This window comes from Pyrgilauda ruficollis, unplaced genomic scaffold (assembly GCF_017590135.1).
Source record: "Pyrgilauda ruficollis isolate IOZ18807 unplaced genomic scaffold, ASM1759013v1 scaffold5, whole genome shotgun sequence".
Taxonomy (NCBI): domain Eukaryota; kingdom Metazoa; phylum Chordata; class Aves; order Passeriformes; family Passeridae; genus Pyrgilauda; species Pyrgilauda ruficollis.
Genome location: NW_024526599.1, coordinates 1685054 through 1699657, shown reverse-complemented (window position 1 = coordinate 1699657; position 14604 = coordinate 1685054). Strand labels below are relative to the sequence as shown.

The following is a 14604-nucleotide window of genomic DNA, read 5'->3' as shown; positions in this document are numbered from 1 at the left end:
CCAATAGGTTGCCGATCCCTCTTCACATCTGGTGCAAGGACAGCCACCGGCCCGGCCCGGGAAACTTCGGCCACAGTTACTTGTGCCCCCCTCCCCAGCCGGGCGGAGCAGGGCGCGCCCTGCGCGGGCGCGGAGAGGCCACGGCCGTCCTCGCTCACCTCGGTTTTCCTCTGGCTACCTAGCCCGCCGCCGCGCCGCCTCCGCCGACTCTTGTCCTTCCTCCTGCCCCCTGCCCCCTCCGCGGACGGGGGCTGCCACCGCCGCCGCTGCGCCCGTGCCCGCGGAGAGCCGCGGAGCCGCCCGCCCCGGCCCAGCCCGGCCCCGCGGCGGCGGGGAGCGCTGCGCAACCGGCCCCGGTGAGTGCGGGAGGCTCGGGGGGATCGGCGGGACGGGCGAGGGTCTACGAACCCGGCAGGTCCAGGCTCTGCGCACCCCGGGACGAGCAGCGGGACCGCGGGCCGGCTGGGCAGGGTCCTGCGGGCTCGGGTTGCTGATGTCCTCCCGGACGGCTGCGGCCCGTCCCGCGGCGCTGCCGGCGAGGGAAGCAGCGCTGCCCCCGCGCCGTTTGCCCGCCGTGCTGGTCCCACTTCCCCGGCGGGGCGGGCGCCGAGGAACCGGCCGCTTAGGCAGCGCCTTCCTGCCGCGGAGACGCGGAGCCGGGCGGGGGGCGGCAGCGGCGCCGGCACGGGCTCGGGCTGCCCGAAAGCGATGCGGGCGGGTCTGCCGAGCCGGCTGCGGGGTCTCCCACCGGCACCGCCAGCGAGAGAACGGCGGGGCACGGCTGCCCCGCGGGCACCGCGGAGGGGTAGGCCCCGCACGAACTCCCCTTTCGTTTGAGAGCCAGCGGCCGCGGGCCTCTGGCGGAAAGCCTCCCGCCAAAATCACGGACCGCAGCATTTCGGGCGGTGAGATCCTTGCCAGGCGACTCCAATTTTTTGGGGATTGTGGATTTTTAATTTTTTCTCCGAAAGAACAGTGATAGATACCTATAAAGAAAAAAATAATAATCCCGCTTTCCTGTCCGCGCCCTGCAGCTGCTCCGAGCAGGTTGCTGCTGAGAGGGCCCGGCCGTGGAGAAAGGCAAGGTCGCACGGCTGGTGCGTTTGCTGGGGCTGTGGGCGCGCAGAGGTGCGGAGGTATTTAAATCTGAGTACTCAGAGAAAGGGAAGTGGAAAAGCAAGTGGAGTTGCTTTCGTTTGTGTCGCCGGGCTGGAGACAATAGGAAAACGCTCCACTTGGCCCCGTGCTGCGATGTGCCTTGCAACGAAAATTAAGAGGATACGGAGAGGAGAAAGGGAAGGAGCAATACGGGTGAGGAAGGAATAATAATAATCCCTTCGAGAAAGGCACTTTTCTCCGAGGAGATCGGCATTTCAGTAGAGAGGAAAAACTTCCCCTCGGTGTCGGGGCATGTGCGTGGGGGGAGCCGTGTGTCTCCACTCGTGAGATAAATCAGCCATAGAGGCAGGCCGCGGGGGAGGGCATTTGTTACGCAGGACTAATCCTGACGGAGACCGATCCCGAAATAAGGACCATTGGCGAAGAATTAAGGTTCTCTTAATCACCTTCCCGATTAATTTAGGCGCTGCTCGTGTGCTAGGCCCGGCTGCTGGAGGGAGCGGAGTTCCTCCCTGGCGTCGTTCATCTGGGAATATAAATCGCCATGTCACGACACGACCACGAGGAATCCTAAAAACCGCACCTTCCCCTTTCCTTTTCCCCTTTTCTCTTTCTTTCTTTCTTTCTTTCTTTCTTTCTTTCTTTCTTTCTTTCTTTCTTTCTTTCTTTCTTTCTTTCTTTCTTTCTTTCTTTCTTTCTTCTTTTCTTTTCTTTTCTTTTCTCACGGCCTTATCCTGCTTGCCCGGCGGAGGGTGGAAGGGCCGGAGCCTCGGGGCCCTTCTCGGTGGGCGCTGCGTCTGGCGCTGCTCATCCCAAACATGCCTCGGCTCCAGGCTGCCGGATTTCTAAGCACCAGCTAATAATGCGCCCGGTCCAGACATTAAAAAAGAAGCGAAGAAGAAGAAGAAAGATTACCGAAATGATGGTGACATGCAAATTTCCCTCGAAATTATCATAAGTAAACATTTGAAGCCTGGACTAATAAAATCCCATCTGTGTTACTTCATATCGAGTTAGTAGAGAGCTGTGATAATGAATTTTGTAATATCTCACGAACAGACATCTCAATCAGGCACTAATCCTGTGATTTTACTGCCCGACCTCTCAGATAGAGGGAGGCGGCGGTGGCGGCCGAGGAGCGCGGAGGCGCAGCCGCTGCCGCGCAACTTCCGCCGCGGTGGGGGAGCGGCTGCTGGTACCTACTGTCCTACGGCACCCCTGCCACCGGGGTCGGCCTGTCCCACGGCTGAGCACGGCGACGAGGTTAGGGGACTCTCCTACGCGTGCCCAAATACTTAGAGGTGCAAGGAGGCCGGAAGGTTCGACGGGCTGGGAAACAGCCACGGGTGTTTGCGCCTGTCCTGTGGTGTGACTTTGGTGGGACCTGAGGCTAAAGCAAGGAGAGGGGACACTGCGCGTATCCCTGGAGAAATAAGCGCCATTCAGCCCGCGTCGTTGCGACGTAGCTCCCGCGGCGGCTGTGTTTCGGGTATTTGCATGTATCTTTCAATCCCAAAGTAATTGTTTTAAAACAATTCATCTTTTGCAGATAACGGGTAATGGAGTCCAACTGCCGCAAACTTGTCTCCGCCTGTGTTCAGCTAGGTAAGAGACACCACGGCTCGCCGGGCCGGAGGCACAGCGGCCCCGCTGCCGTGCGGAGCGGTGCGCGGGTGTGCAGTCAGGCGGGCCGGCCCCGGGGAAGCGGCGTCACCTCCGCGAAGGGCCGCGCAGCGTCGGGCGCTGACCACCCACCCACCCAGTTACCTCTCCCCTGGGCCCCCACGCAGTGTCCCCGTCCCCAGGCGTGCAGCCCGCCGCCGTCGAGTGTCTCTATTCCGAAGGCGGACATCTAAAGGGGGACATGAGCTGGAGGGCGGCACGGAGCCCGCCGGCAGCACGGTGTCCGGTCCGGGCTGCGGCCCCCAGCGCCAGTGACACTCCGCGGCCGCTCCGCGCCACTCCGCGGGCGCGCTGCGGGGCGGCGGCGGCAGAGCCGAGCCGGGCCCGCCTGCGCGGCGCCAGGGCGCCCTCTGCTGTCCGCCGGCGGCGCGCCGGGCGCCGCTTGCGCCGGGAGGTGCGCGGCCGCGGGAGAGGGAAGCGAAAGGGGAAAGGGGGTGCGAGCACCCCCGCGGCTGCGGCCGCGCAGCGCCTCCCGCCGCCAGCGCGTGTCCCCCAAAAAAGCATCGCTGTCAGCGCGCCGTTTAGACAGCCGCAGCGTCGCTCTCGTATTTATTTTTATTTTCTATTTTTTGACACCACCCCCTCGGCCGTAAACAAGCCGCCAGCCCTCTCCTGCCCCCAGAGGTAGGCACCCCCACAGCGCTCCGTCTGCAGCAGAGCGAGCTCCTGTCTCTCTTCCCCTGCCCTTTTCAGGGGGTCTGACAGGCTAGCCCGAGGGGTGGTAAAGAAAAACAGCAATGCAAACATATTACAAAGAAGAAAACAAGCGCTCTGTATTTCGATAGACTGTTTAATCCAAGATAAACGTAATTTTGTTTAAATAAAATACATTAACCTGAATTAATAATACAGGAAACTAGAGTGAATTAATAATGCACGTATTCCTGGTCTCGTGGTTAAACACTTCCTTGTAAGAATACTGTATTAACCCTGTTTGGCCAAACAGCTCGCTATTTCTCAAATAACATCCAATGATTTTAGGAGAGGCCACATCCCCTTCTCGAGTCCACCCGCCCCCGGGGACTTTAGGCAGGATTTGCTAGCTGGACATCAAAACCCCTAGAAGAAGAAACGCTTAAGCTAAAGGAAGGTTAGCGAGCAAAATCCGGGGTAATTCCAAACGCCAAAGTATTACGAACCGATAATTTTTAATCCCGGAAACATACACGATATTAAATTGTGCACAAATAGGCTTTACCAGAGTCTGGCACTTTTTCCCTCGGCCAGTAATAAGTGTTAAATAATGTGGAAAGGAAGGGTGACATTGCTTTATATATGGTTTGCAAATAAGAAAGGCCTTTTTACCCTCCCCTGCCTTTTCTTCCCGATGAACAGGTGGTCTTAATCAAAGCCCTTAGCACGATCTAATGGGAAAGTGGGGACCTTTCTGATATAATAAATTTATGAGCCCTTCCAAGTCAGCTTTATTCGACTAAGTATTTATAAAAGTAATATCCACATATGCTCCTTGACACGGTAACTTTAACTTCCTCTGCCGAGAAACAAATGGTTATTTTCTTAAACATCAATTATGAACCTGGATTATTGTAGTACACGCAAAATTTCCTGCCTTGTTACCGTACCAGCCGGGCTGATTTTTAGTCGCCGCGCTGCAGGGGAAATTGCTATCTAAACACCTTTAATGCCATTAATTAAAACATACGTCCGAGTCCAAGAAGCAACGGCGGTGTTGCCTGACCATTAAAACGCTCCCATTTACGGGGAAGGGAAGCGCGACGACCTCGGATACGGATATATCCCTGCCGATATGGGAATATATTCCTGCAGATATGCGGATGAACCCTGTGTGCTGCCTCAGTCCCTGCGACGGATAATGGCAAGTCCCGAGACGCCCTGAGCTGCTCGGGCGACTTGCTGTAAATCGTAGAAATCACGGGTGTTTTGTCGTGGTACCGGAGGGGTTTGTTGGGTCTTGGTTTTGATTTGCTTAAACCAGCGCGGTACTCGTTGATTTTTGTCTTACCTGACAGTAAGGATGTCATGCTTTTGGTATTTAGTTTGCAAAAAGTCTGATCCTTGGGGCTGGCTGGGGGGAGGCGGGGAAGGAAGCAGGGGTGATTGGGGACCCCTCTCTGTCACATTTCAGCTTTGGAAATTACGAGGGCGGTGAGGTAATTTCGCGAGATAGGCACCGTCGGTGGCCACGAGGAGAATGATCGCTAACTAGAACCACTGGCATTAATAGCAAAACATGCGACTGTTTTCTCAAATCGATGGTTCTGCGAAAGCAGGAAAGGAAATTCAGTAGGAGACCATCCAAAACTACATGGCATGTCGGCTTCCCGCGGGGAATGGGGCGCACAGGGGGAGGGCTGTTCCAGAAGAAACGAGTCCGTGGCCATGCCGAGGAAAGGAAAATGGGAAAGTATGAAAATATTATTGCAGCCTAGAGTGTCAAACGCAGCCCGGCGGGTGTCAGATTTCTTCAGAGAGACAGGAAAATTGCTGCTGGGTGACCAGTCCCACAAAATTAGGAAAACTTCAGCACATGCTTCGGCAGACCCGCACTTGTAAATGGTTGTCGGTGGTGGGTTTGTTTAAGTAATTTTTATTCAGGGTGAAAGGATGCTTAAGGTGTTTGTGTGTACGTGTATATATATATAATCTATACTATTTGTTAGGTCTGTGAATTCTACTTAAGGAATCCTTCCCTATAATCGATAATCTGGGTATTGCTGAAACAGCAGCTTCCAGCATAAAATGTTGAAATTACATTCCGTCTTGTATCACCATTCAGCATTCCAAATTGATTGTTCCAATACTATCAAAAAAGGGGGGGGGGGGGGGGGAAGAAAAAAAATTGGTCTGACTATTCCGTAACTGAACATTCTTTTCAAAAACAAAAACTTAAAAACCTAACGCTGATTCAGCTTTCCAATCAGACCGGCTGAAGACACTGCAGCGTGCAAAGCAAAGGTCGCCGGTGCCTTTTTTGAGCCCCGGGCTGAGGTGGGCGCGCAGGCGCTGCCGCCGCTGGGCAGCCAGGCAGAGCCGAGCGGCACCCTCCCCTCCACAGAGCGTGGCCAAATTTGTCCCCGGAATTGTGACCCGAGTCGTGGAGCCGGGATGTTCCCTGTCCAGGGCGCAAGCCCTTCGCTGGTGCGCTGCCCCTGCGCTGCGCCTCGGAAGGTGCGCGCCCCGCTTCGCACCCCCCGCCAAGAGCAAATTAGAAGTTATTTATTACGCTTCGCTTATAGAATTTTCCCCCTCCGCGGTTGGCGTCTGAGAATAATATATGCAGCAGTTGTTAGCCTCACTCCAGGGAAAACTAAATGTATAACGAAAGCTTTTTCGTGAGCAGGAATATACTAACGGAACAATCTGATGTCTTCTTAATCCTATGTAAAAAGCTCTGTAGTCTTCCTAATATTGACTGAATGGGTAATTAATGGCTCTTCATCGAGGAGAATACCCGGTAATCCGAGATAGGCGAAAGACAACAAGCCAAAGGTAAAAGACAACAGGACTAGTTGGAGGCTCTACATAAGAACCAATTTATCCATTTAGGGGAGTATTACGCCTAGAAACAAAGATCTCGTGAGGCGATAAAGGAAAAGTGGGCAAATAAATACCCGCAGTAGGTCTGGCCACCCTCCGACATCCCCAACAGAGCCGCTCATCTCCCGGCCCTGCTCTCGGCCCTCCAGCTTGCAGCACCGGAGCGGGCACCGGGCATCCCAAATAAACTCAAAAAACAGCGAGGAGAAAAAAGAAAAAAAAGGAAAAAAAGTGAAAAAACAAACCAATCAACCAAACAAACAAACAGGGGAAAAAAACCACACCAAAATTCCCATAAAATTAAAAAGGTTATGCGGAGCGGGGACCATCACCGATTCCCCATTTTTCGTACGCGGCGGATGTTTCCCAGTCCATCGGGGCGCGTCCCCGATAGGCCCTGCAGCTCAGGGAGAAAAGGAAAGAGGCCAATTCCCAAAATAGTTTTGGGGTTTTCTTTGGTGATGGCAGCCACACTCAGCAGGGGCGGATAGTCGGTACGCGAGCGAGCTGGCGGGGACGGCTTCATGGCCAGGACCCGAACCGGAGAGGCGATGGGAACTTCCACCAAAAAAAAAAAAAAATTAAACACTTGACATTTTAATTGAAACCTTTACCGCTAATATATTACCTGGGTGACTACAATTAGGTTGTTTTTCGGTTGGCTGACAGCTTTTAAAATATTATTTCACTTGGGAAATAAAAGCTTCATCTCAGATTATAGGTAGGTATTTTTGGATTTACGTGATTTATGGTCACCATGACAACTAATGCTGTGTGGTAGCTCCCCTCCTGCCCGGGATGGGGGAGTTTTAATCAAAGGCACGTAAGGAAATGCCGACAGCCTCTCCCTTTGGGCTGCCGGGGCCCGGGCCAGTGTTGTGCGCTCCTTTTCGGGGCGCGGGGACGGCTGGAGGGTCTGTCACGCCTGTGGCCGTGGGACGCGGGGCTGGAGCTAGGGAAGACGCGATAGGGCTGTGCGGTGGCCGGGCCCTCCTCCTCCTCTCCCCGTTCTCTGGGGGAGCGCGCCGGGGGCGGCCTGCCCCGACAAATGTCCCGGGACAGCGAGGCTGCGGCTGGCGGGCACGGCGGGCACCGGCGCTCGCCCTGCACGGGCATAAAGCGCTTAACAAGCGCTCTGCGCCCCGCACGGGCGAAAGGACTTCTCGCTTCGAGTCGCGGAGGAAGAAGCCAGCATTGCCCCAGAATGACTGAAAATAAATTAATGCCAAAAAAAAAAAAAAAAAAAAAGGCGGGGGAGGGAAGGAGGAGATACCTCCGTATCACCTCTCCCTCTGGCTCCGAAAAAAGGAAAAAAGGCGGGGGAGGGAAGGAGGAGATACCTCCGTATCACCTCTCCCTCTGGCTCCCCCACCCCAGGGCTTTGCACACTTGTTTTCACCCCGACGTGGGGCTGGAGAGAGGCAGCACCCCGTGCCAAGTGCCCCTCGCTGAGGGTCCGAGGCCGTTCCCGCTTGGCCAGGGCAGGGGCAGCCCCCTGTCCGCGATTTTGGCACGGTCCCGCCATGGGGAAAGGCCGCGGGGGCGGTTCTAGGTGCGGGACCACAGAGGTAGCGAGAGGTTAAGAAGAAACTGGGATATGATTGGTAAACAAATTGTGCAGAATGGAGCTGGATTCATATTGACTTAGTTATAGGTCATCTGCTGCCGGTGCAAAGGGAGGAAATATTTACTTTACACATATACTTTATGATCTTGGGGGAATTAGAGGAAATTCAATAAGAAAACGGCTAGAATCATTTTAAACCCCCTATTTAAAAGACTTAAGCAAATTAGAGTCTTATCAGATTAAAATCCACTACAAATGTAAGAGCATTGTCTCCATCGAAACGCTGTGGGGTCTGAGGAAAGAGATTCCTTGCCAAATCTCAGGGATAAAAACACGTCATTTAAACACCAGATAATGAGCAGAATGTAAATTAATTTAACCTTCTTTACTAACAGGCTGCGAAAGTAATATGTATAATTTAGCGATAACTAAGATTGCGATGGATGATACGTACCTCGAACGAGAATCAGCGACTAAGGAAGACCCTTGAGAGACGTGGGGGTGGGGTGTGGCGGACGGGATGGGAATGGGACACAGAAAAGTTTGGGCACTGGGATGTGGATGTGTAAGACCACATCAAGGGGAAGCTTTCGGTAACTTTTCAATACCAGTGACCAGCCAGATAAATTGAAGATAGAGACGCAAACCTGCGTTTCCTGCTCCTGGGCTACTTCGGAATCCCCATCCCTAAGACGGCCATCCCCATCCCTACAGCTGCCCTGGGCCAGTGTCGGCTCTGCAGGCTAAGGCTCGGGGACGGATTCCTCTGCCCCAGGAGGACCTGACCAGCATGGTAGGGCAACCTGTCCCCACACCTCCTTCCTGCGAGACACGGTCCACGGCAGCCTCATTCCGGCGCCATAAGCGGTCCCACGAGTGGGGATTGCGGGGCAGTGTAGCCCGTCCCTCTACTGCCACTGCCCGGGCGAGGGGTCAAATCCTGCCCCCAAACCTCGGAGAGGGGTTTGAGAAGTTTGTGTGGGGGCGTCCGGCCCGGTGTGGGACTTGGCCACATTCTGTAAACGGCTTGCGTGGGCTCAGGTTCGTGGGCTGCTCCGGGAGCCCCGGGGGCGCGGGATGATCCCTCCGGGTCCACGCCGAGGGGCAGGAACGGTCCCGCGGATTACTGTGCAATTAAGTGGTAAAACCGGGGTGGAAAATCCTCCTTGGGGGCTAGCTTTTGGGAACCCCTTTGCAGGGAAGGGGCGGGAATGGTGGAACCAAGGAACGGATTTTCCCCCGTGTACCCCGCCTTTAGTGCGGGCAGAGGAAGGGCAGAAAGCCGGCGAGCACGGGGACTAGAAGAGCTCGGGGGCCTCCGAGCGCGGTGTGAAGCTTTCCGTAGCTGTGTCGCAGAGGGGAGGTTGTTGTCGTTTGTGTTTAATTGTCGCTGTTGCCGGCACAAGGTCTGCCGTCTAACCGGCCGCGCCGCCGTCCCGCTTATTTTCCACCCCCTCCATGAGGAGGGAATCGGGCTTTCCTCCACCCTACTGCAGCGGCTCTGGCAGTGCCGAGCTCCCCGCTCCTCACCCCCGCAGGTCCGGGAGTGCGGCGAGGAGCGGAGCGGACGCGCCCGCAGCCGCTCCGACGGGGTGCCCCGTGAGCCGGCGGCGGGAGCCGGGCTCTCCAGGCGCTGGTACCCCCGGCGGGACACACCGGGCGGAGGTTTTCTGGGGGGGCGGGTGTGCCCATCACCGGGAGAGCGCGGGGGGCGGCGCGGGGCGCGCAGGGCCGCGCGGGCTGAGCTGATGCGGTGCGGGGCCGGCCGCGGCGCGGGTCCATGCGCGGGCAGCGGAGAGGAGCGCCCCGAGGAGCGCCGCCGCTCCTCGCCGCCCCCGCCCCGCGGAGCCCCGCGGCGGGCCGGGGGCCGCCGACCGGGGAGCTGCCGTGTCGCCGTGACGGCTCTTACAGGACAGGACTCGCCCGCTCTCCTGTCGCCGCCGCCTCGCCCCCCCGGGCGGCGGGGGCTTCGAGGCTCGCCGTGCCTCCCGGGCTCTAGTCGAACGTCGCTCGCCCCGGAGCGGCTCCCCGGCCGGCAGCCCTGACCCCCGGAGCCGCGGGGCTGCTCCGCGTCCGCGGAGGGGGCGCTGCGCGGACCCTCCTACACGTACCGACACCTACAGACACACGCACACCTTCTCCTATCGACCCCCCAGGCGCGCACGTAGACTTTGGCGTCCTTTTGCCGATGAACTGCATGAAGGACCCGTTAAGCCTGGAGCGCCTGGGAGCCGGGAATAAGCTGTGCTCCTCCTCACCTTCCTCCTCCTCCTCCTCTTCATCATCCTGCCATCACCACCAGCCCGCGCTGGCCATGGCGACGGCGCTGGCGCCGGGGCAGGCGCGTTCCTCCCTGGAGTCTGCCAAGCACCGGCTGGAGGTGCACACCATCTCCGACACCTCCAGCCCCGAGGCCGCAGGTAAGAGGGGGTGAGAGGCAGGGACCCCAGCCCGACGGGCGCCCCGCAGCCCTGTCCTGCTCCGGCCCGGCTGCCAGCCCCGCGGACCGCGATGCGCCGCCGCCCCTCTGGCCGGGAGCGTCCCGCACCCGAGCCGAGATGCGTTTCGTGATTTTTAGCGTGCGGTGTCTGTGTGTCGGCGTAGAGGAGGAAAATGACATATGTAAGGATAGGCGAGCGGTATGTATACTGATAGGCGAGTTACATGGATACAGATCGGCAAATAACGTGGGATTTCATGGGCGAGTAATCTCGATAGAGACGGACAAATAGGGGGATATACCGACAAAGAATATTGTTACAGGCGGACGAATAACGCGAGTGTAGGTGAGCAAATAAAACGAATTACGTGTATGCAGAAGGGAGAATGATACGGATGCACATAGGCAGAAAGCTTGCCTACGGAGAGGCGGCTCCGTCCCTCTGCCCCGGCCGTGGCTGCTCCACCGGGAGGAGCCGCCCGTGGGTGCCCGCGGGGCGCGGAGGAGCCGCAGCGGAGGGAGGCCGGCGCGGGTTAATCATTACAGCATCGAGTCGCGTTCGGGGCAGTCTGCGGGATCCAGCAGCGCTGGGGACACGCTTTTCCCCAGCCGCTGGAGAGGAGGCTGAGGAGCCCTCGTTTTCCGCCTTGTTTTTTTTTGGTTTCCCCCACTTACAGAGAAGGATAAGAGCCAACAGAGCAAGAATGAGGATGCGGGGCCCGAGGACCCCTCCAAGAAGAAGAGGCAGCGGCGGCAGCGGACGCACTTCACCAGCCAGCAGTTGCAGGAGCTGGAGGCCACCTTCCAGCGGAATCGCTACCCGGACATGTCCACCCGGGAGGAGATCGCCGTCTGGACCAACCTCACCGAGGCCAGGGTTAGGGTAAGTCCTGACACGGCATCGGCTCGGAGCAGCGGGGGTCAGGGTGGGCTGGGAAAGGGAAGGAGGGCTGAAATGTTTGCAGCTGCTTTCGATTTCTGCTTGTATGTAAACTCCAGCGCCTTTGCACAAAAGCAGAACAGAGCAGGACATTTCTGTCAAAGCGAGACAGATTGGGATTTCTCTCTGTGTCTCTGAAATATGGTTTGCTGCACGTTTCGCCCTCACCGTGCAATGCGTCTCTCTCCTTTTGATCGAAACGCTAATAAAAACATTAGCCAAGAAAGCAACTTGGAACAGGCTGCAACCTGCGCTGTCTCTAATGAGAAAAAGATGTAAAATACACAAGAGCTTTTGCTTCACTCCGAGGCACTCCCAACGTGCCCTTCCTTGCATTTTCTATTTCTTTGGGTTTCACAATTCGACGAGCGTCTCTCTCCACCCTCTACCCCCCTCTGAGATTTATGGGACCATCGCGGCGCTGCAGAGATACCGCGGCCGATCCTGCTCGCCGGCAAATACCGCGCTGGGGGAAAAAAAGAAAAAACGACAAACCCCAACACACACACACACAAAAAGAAGCCTATAAACGGGCCGAACCTTCAGGTTTTCGGAAATCCCACATAAATCCTCTCCCCGTGGTCGCTTGAGGAAAGCGAGACAGTGAGAACCGGGGGCGGCAGCGAGCGGGGCCGGCTCTCAGCCCCAGGCCGGCGGTGTTGGCGCCGGGGCAGCCACGCGGAGGGAGTGGGGCCCGACCGAGCCCGGCGTCTTCCCGGAGCGCCGTCGGTCGCGGGGCGGCTTCCGCGGAAGTTTTTGTATCGGTCCGCGCGGTGCCTGCAGACGGGCCCGTCCCCGTGGAGCACCCGGGCGGCCGCCGCCCAGCTCGACCGGTGGGGGTTACCACAAACACCCCGGGGTGCTTTCAATACACACGGTAAGGCGGCTGCTGGCGGCTGCCCGACGGGTCAGACACCCAGATGTGGATTGGGAAAGGGCACGCTTTTCCCATTGTCTGCACGGGGAGGGTCCCTTAGATCTCATTTAGCACATTGTTAAATGGTGATTTTTCTTCCTTCTTTTTTTTTTTTCTTTTTTTTTTTTTTTTTTTCTTCCCTATTTTTCCCCCACTCCAAAGAGCAGTCAAACGTGTTTGTGTAGAAAATAGTTTTCGGTTCTGGAAGCTCTCACGTTAGAGGAACTTGCAGATTTAACAAACTGAAGCAAGGATTTATTAGTTGCTGACTTCCTCCTCCTTTCCCGTACCATTGCCTTAAATATTCCACTGGTTTCCAGGCTTTTTACTCTCGCTTTTGCACTTTTTTATTTTTCCTGGGTGGCTTCAGTACAGAGAAAGCCAAGAGAGAAAGGAGGGGGAAAAAGCCCAAAAGAGAAATAAAGAGGTGGGGGTCAGGAGAAAAGGGAGAGAAGAAGAAGAAGAAGGAAGCGTTGGCCTCGGTGGCGCGAATTAGAGCATCACAAATTATGTGGAGGGCTGCGGCGGGGGGGGGGACGGGACTGGGAGGAGGACCTGGGGGCCGTGGTGAGGGTGGAATTATGCGGCCACGAATCTGCCTTGCTAAACCCCAGCGGTCCCCAGGATGCTCGGGTGTCCCGGCAGCACACCCCGGCCCAGCGCAGGGCTCCACAGAGGAGGAGGTGAACCTATACTTGGAGATATATTCATATATACATACATATTCGTATAAATTTATATATATAACTTCTATATGGACAGGCTCGGCTGTTGCCCCTAGAATCTGCAAAGGGCTGCAGTGGTGGTGGTGGTGATTCCTGACTAACTCGCATCTCCCTCCCTCCCTCTCCCCCCGTTTCCAAAGGTTTGGTTCAAGAACCGCAGAGCCAAATGGAGAAAGAGAGAAAGGAACCAGCAAGCCGAGCTTTGCAAAAACGGCTTCGGTCCGCAGTTTAACGGCCTCATGCAGCCCTACGATGACATGTACCCCGGCTACTCGTACAACAACTGGGCAGCCAAGGGCCTCACCTCCGCTTCCCTCTCCACCAAAAGCTTTCCTTTTTTCAACTCCATGAATGTCAACCCTCTGTCTTCTCAGAGCATGTTCTCCCCTCCAAACTCCATATCCTCCATGAGTATGTCCTCAAGCATGGTACCTTCTGCAGTCACCGGGGTGCCCGGCTCCAGCCTCAACAGCCTGAATAACTTGAACAACTTGAGCAATCCCTCCCTGAATTCTGCAGTGCCAACGCCAGCCTGTCCTTATGCTCCTCCAACACCTCCGTATGTTTATAGGGACACGTGTAACTCGAGCTTGGCGAGTCTGAGACTTAAAGCCAAGCAGCACTCCAGTTTTGGCTATGCCAGTGTGCAGAATCCCGCTTCCAACCTGAGCGCTTGCCAGTACGCGGTGGACAGACCCGTGTGAAACATCCAAGTAGGAAACTGCGTGGGAATCCCTCCCCATTTCCCGCAGAGACTGAGAATTTCACTAGAAAGTAATGGGCACTAGAGAGAAAGAGAAAGGAGGAAAAATCAGAGGCAGAGAGGAAGAGAGAGAAAGAGAGAGAGAGAGGAGGAAAAAAAAAAAAAGAGGAAACCACTGAAATAAGATAGTTCCTTTGTTTTCAAAGGACCTCCTACAGATTCGGAGATCTTTCTTTCACTAAGTATTTCAACAGTTACAAGGACATATATATATATATATATATGGACAAATGTTTGACTGGATATGATATGACATTTTAATGTTACTATAAGCTTGTTATTTTTTAAGTTTAGCATTGTTAACATAAAAATGACTGAAAGGATGTATATATATCGAAATGTCAAATTAATTTTATAAAAGCAGTTGTTAGTAATATCACAACAGTGTTTTTAAAAGGTTAGGCTTTAAAATAAAGCATGTTACACAGAAGCGATTAGGATTTTTTCGCTTGCGAGCAAGGGAATGTATATACTAAATGCGACACTGTATGTTTCTAACATATAATTATTAAAAAAAAATTGTGTGAATATCAGTTTTAGAATAGTACCTCTGGTGGATGCAATGATGTTTCTGATATTGCAATGTAAAACATGCCCTGTGTATAACATTTCGTACAATATTATTGTTTTACTTTTCAGCAAACATGAAAAAATGTGTTTTATTTCATGGGAGTAAAATATACAGCATACAGTTCTGTCTGGATTTTTTATTTACTGAGCCAAGCTGCGCAGTAGCAACTAGCCTGCAATGATTGACTGATAGTTGACACTGGATCTCGTTCTCTGGCAACGCGGGGTAGTACTTTTGCAATGCAAATAAATGCTGGCGCTTTTTTTTTTTTTTTTTTTTCCCGCGTTAAAAAAAAAAAAAAAATCCGTCGCTCTAACCTTGCATACTAGAGAAAATGGGACGTGTACCCCTTGGGTCCTTT

At 55.1% G+C, this 14604-nt stretch overlaps 1 protein-coding gene across 3 annotated transcripts; it reads left to right on the top strand.

The window, feature by feature from the left end:
* Positions 1–341: 341 nt before the first annotated feature.
* PITX2 (paired like homeodomain 2) lies at positions 342–14360 on the top strand. 3 transcript variants are annotated; one of them, XM_041479906.1, is made up of 7 exons: positions 2679–2724; positions 2925–3009; positions 6730–6769; positions 7741–7752; positions 8819–8830; positions 11008–11211; positions 13050–14344. In XM_041479906.1, exons 1-7 carry the CDS (start codon positions 2679–2681, stop codon positions 13611–13613), a joined length of 963 nt encoding a protein of 320 aa, XP_041335840.1. In that variant the 3' UTR covers positions 13614–14344. The 3 variants fall into 3 exon arrangements, with proteins under 3 accessions (XP_041335837.1, XP_041335838.1, XP_041335840.1); XM_041479903.1 differs by lacking the exons at positions 2925–3009; positions 6730–6769; positions 7741–7752; positions 8819–8830 and adding exons at positions 342–356; positions 10045–10308 and having other exon boundaries at positions 2669–2724; positions 11006–11211; positions 13050–14360; XM_041479904.1 differs by lacking the exons at positions 2925–3009; positions 6730–6769; positions 7741–7752; positions 8819–8830 and adding an exon at positions 342–356 and having other exon boundaries at positions 2669–2724; positions 11006–11211; positions 13050–14360.
* The last annotated feature ends 244 nt before the right edge of the window (positions 14361–14604 follow it).

Coding starts and splice junctions, on each gene's coding strand:
- PITX2 (XM_041479903.1), top strand. CDS start 2,679: ATGGAGTCCAACTGCCGCAAACTTGTCTCCGCCTGTGTTCAGCTAG. Junction 2,725..10,044: donor CTCCGCCTGTGTTCAGCTAG/GTAAGAGACACC, acceptor TCGACCCCCCAG/GCGCGCACGTAGACTTTGGC. Junction 10,309..11,005: donor CTCCAGCCCCGAGGCCGCAG/GTAAGAGGGGGT, acceptor CCCCACTTACAG/AGAAGGATAAGAGCCAACAG.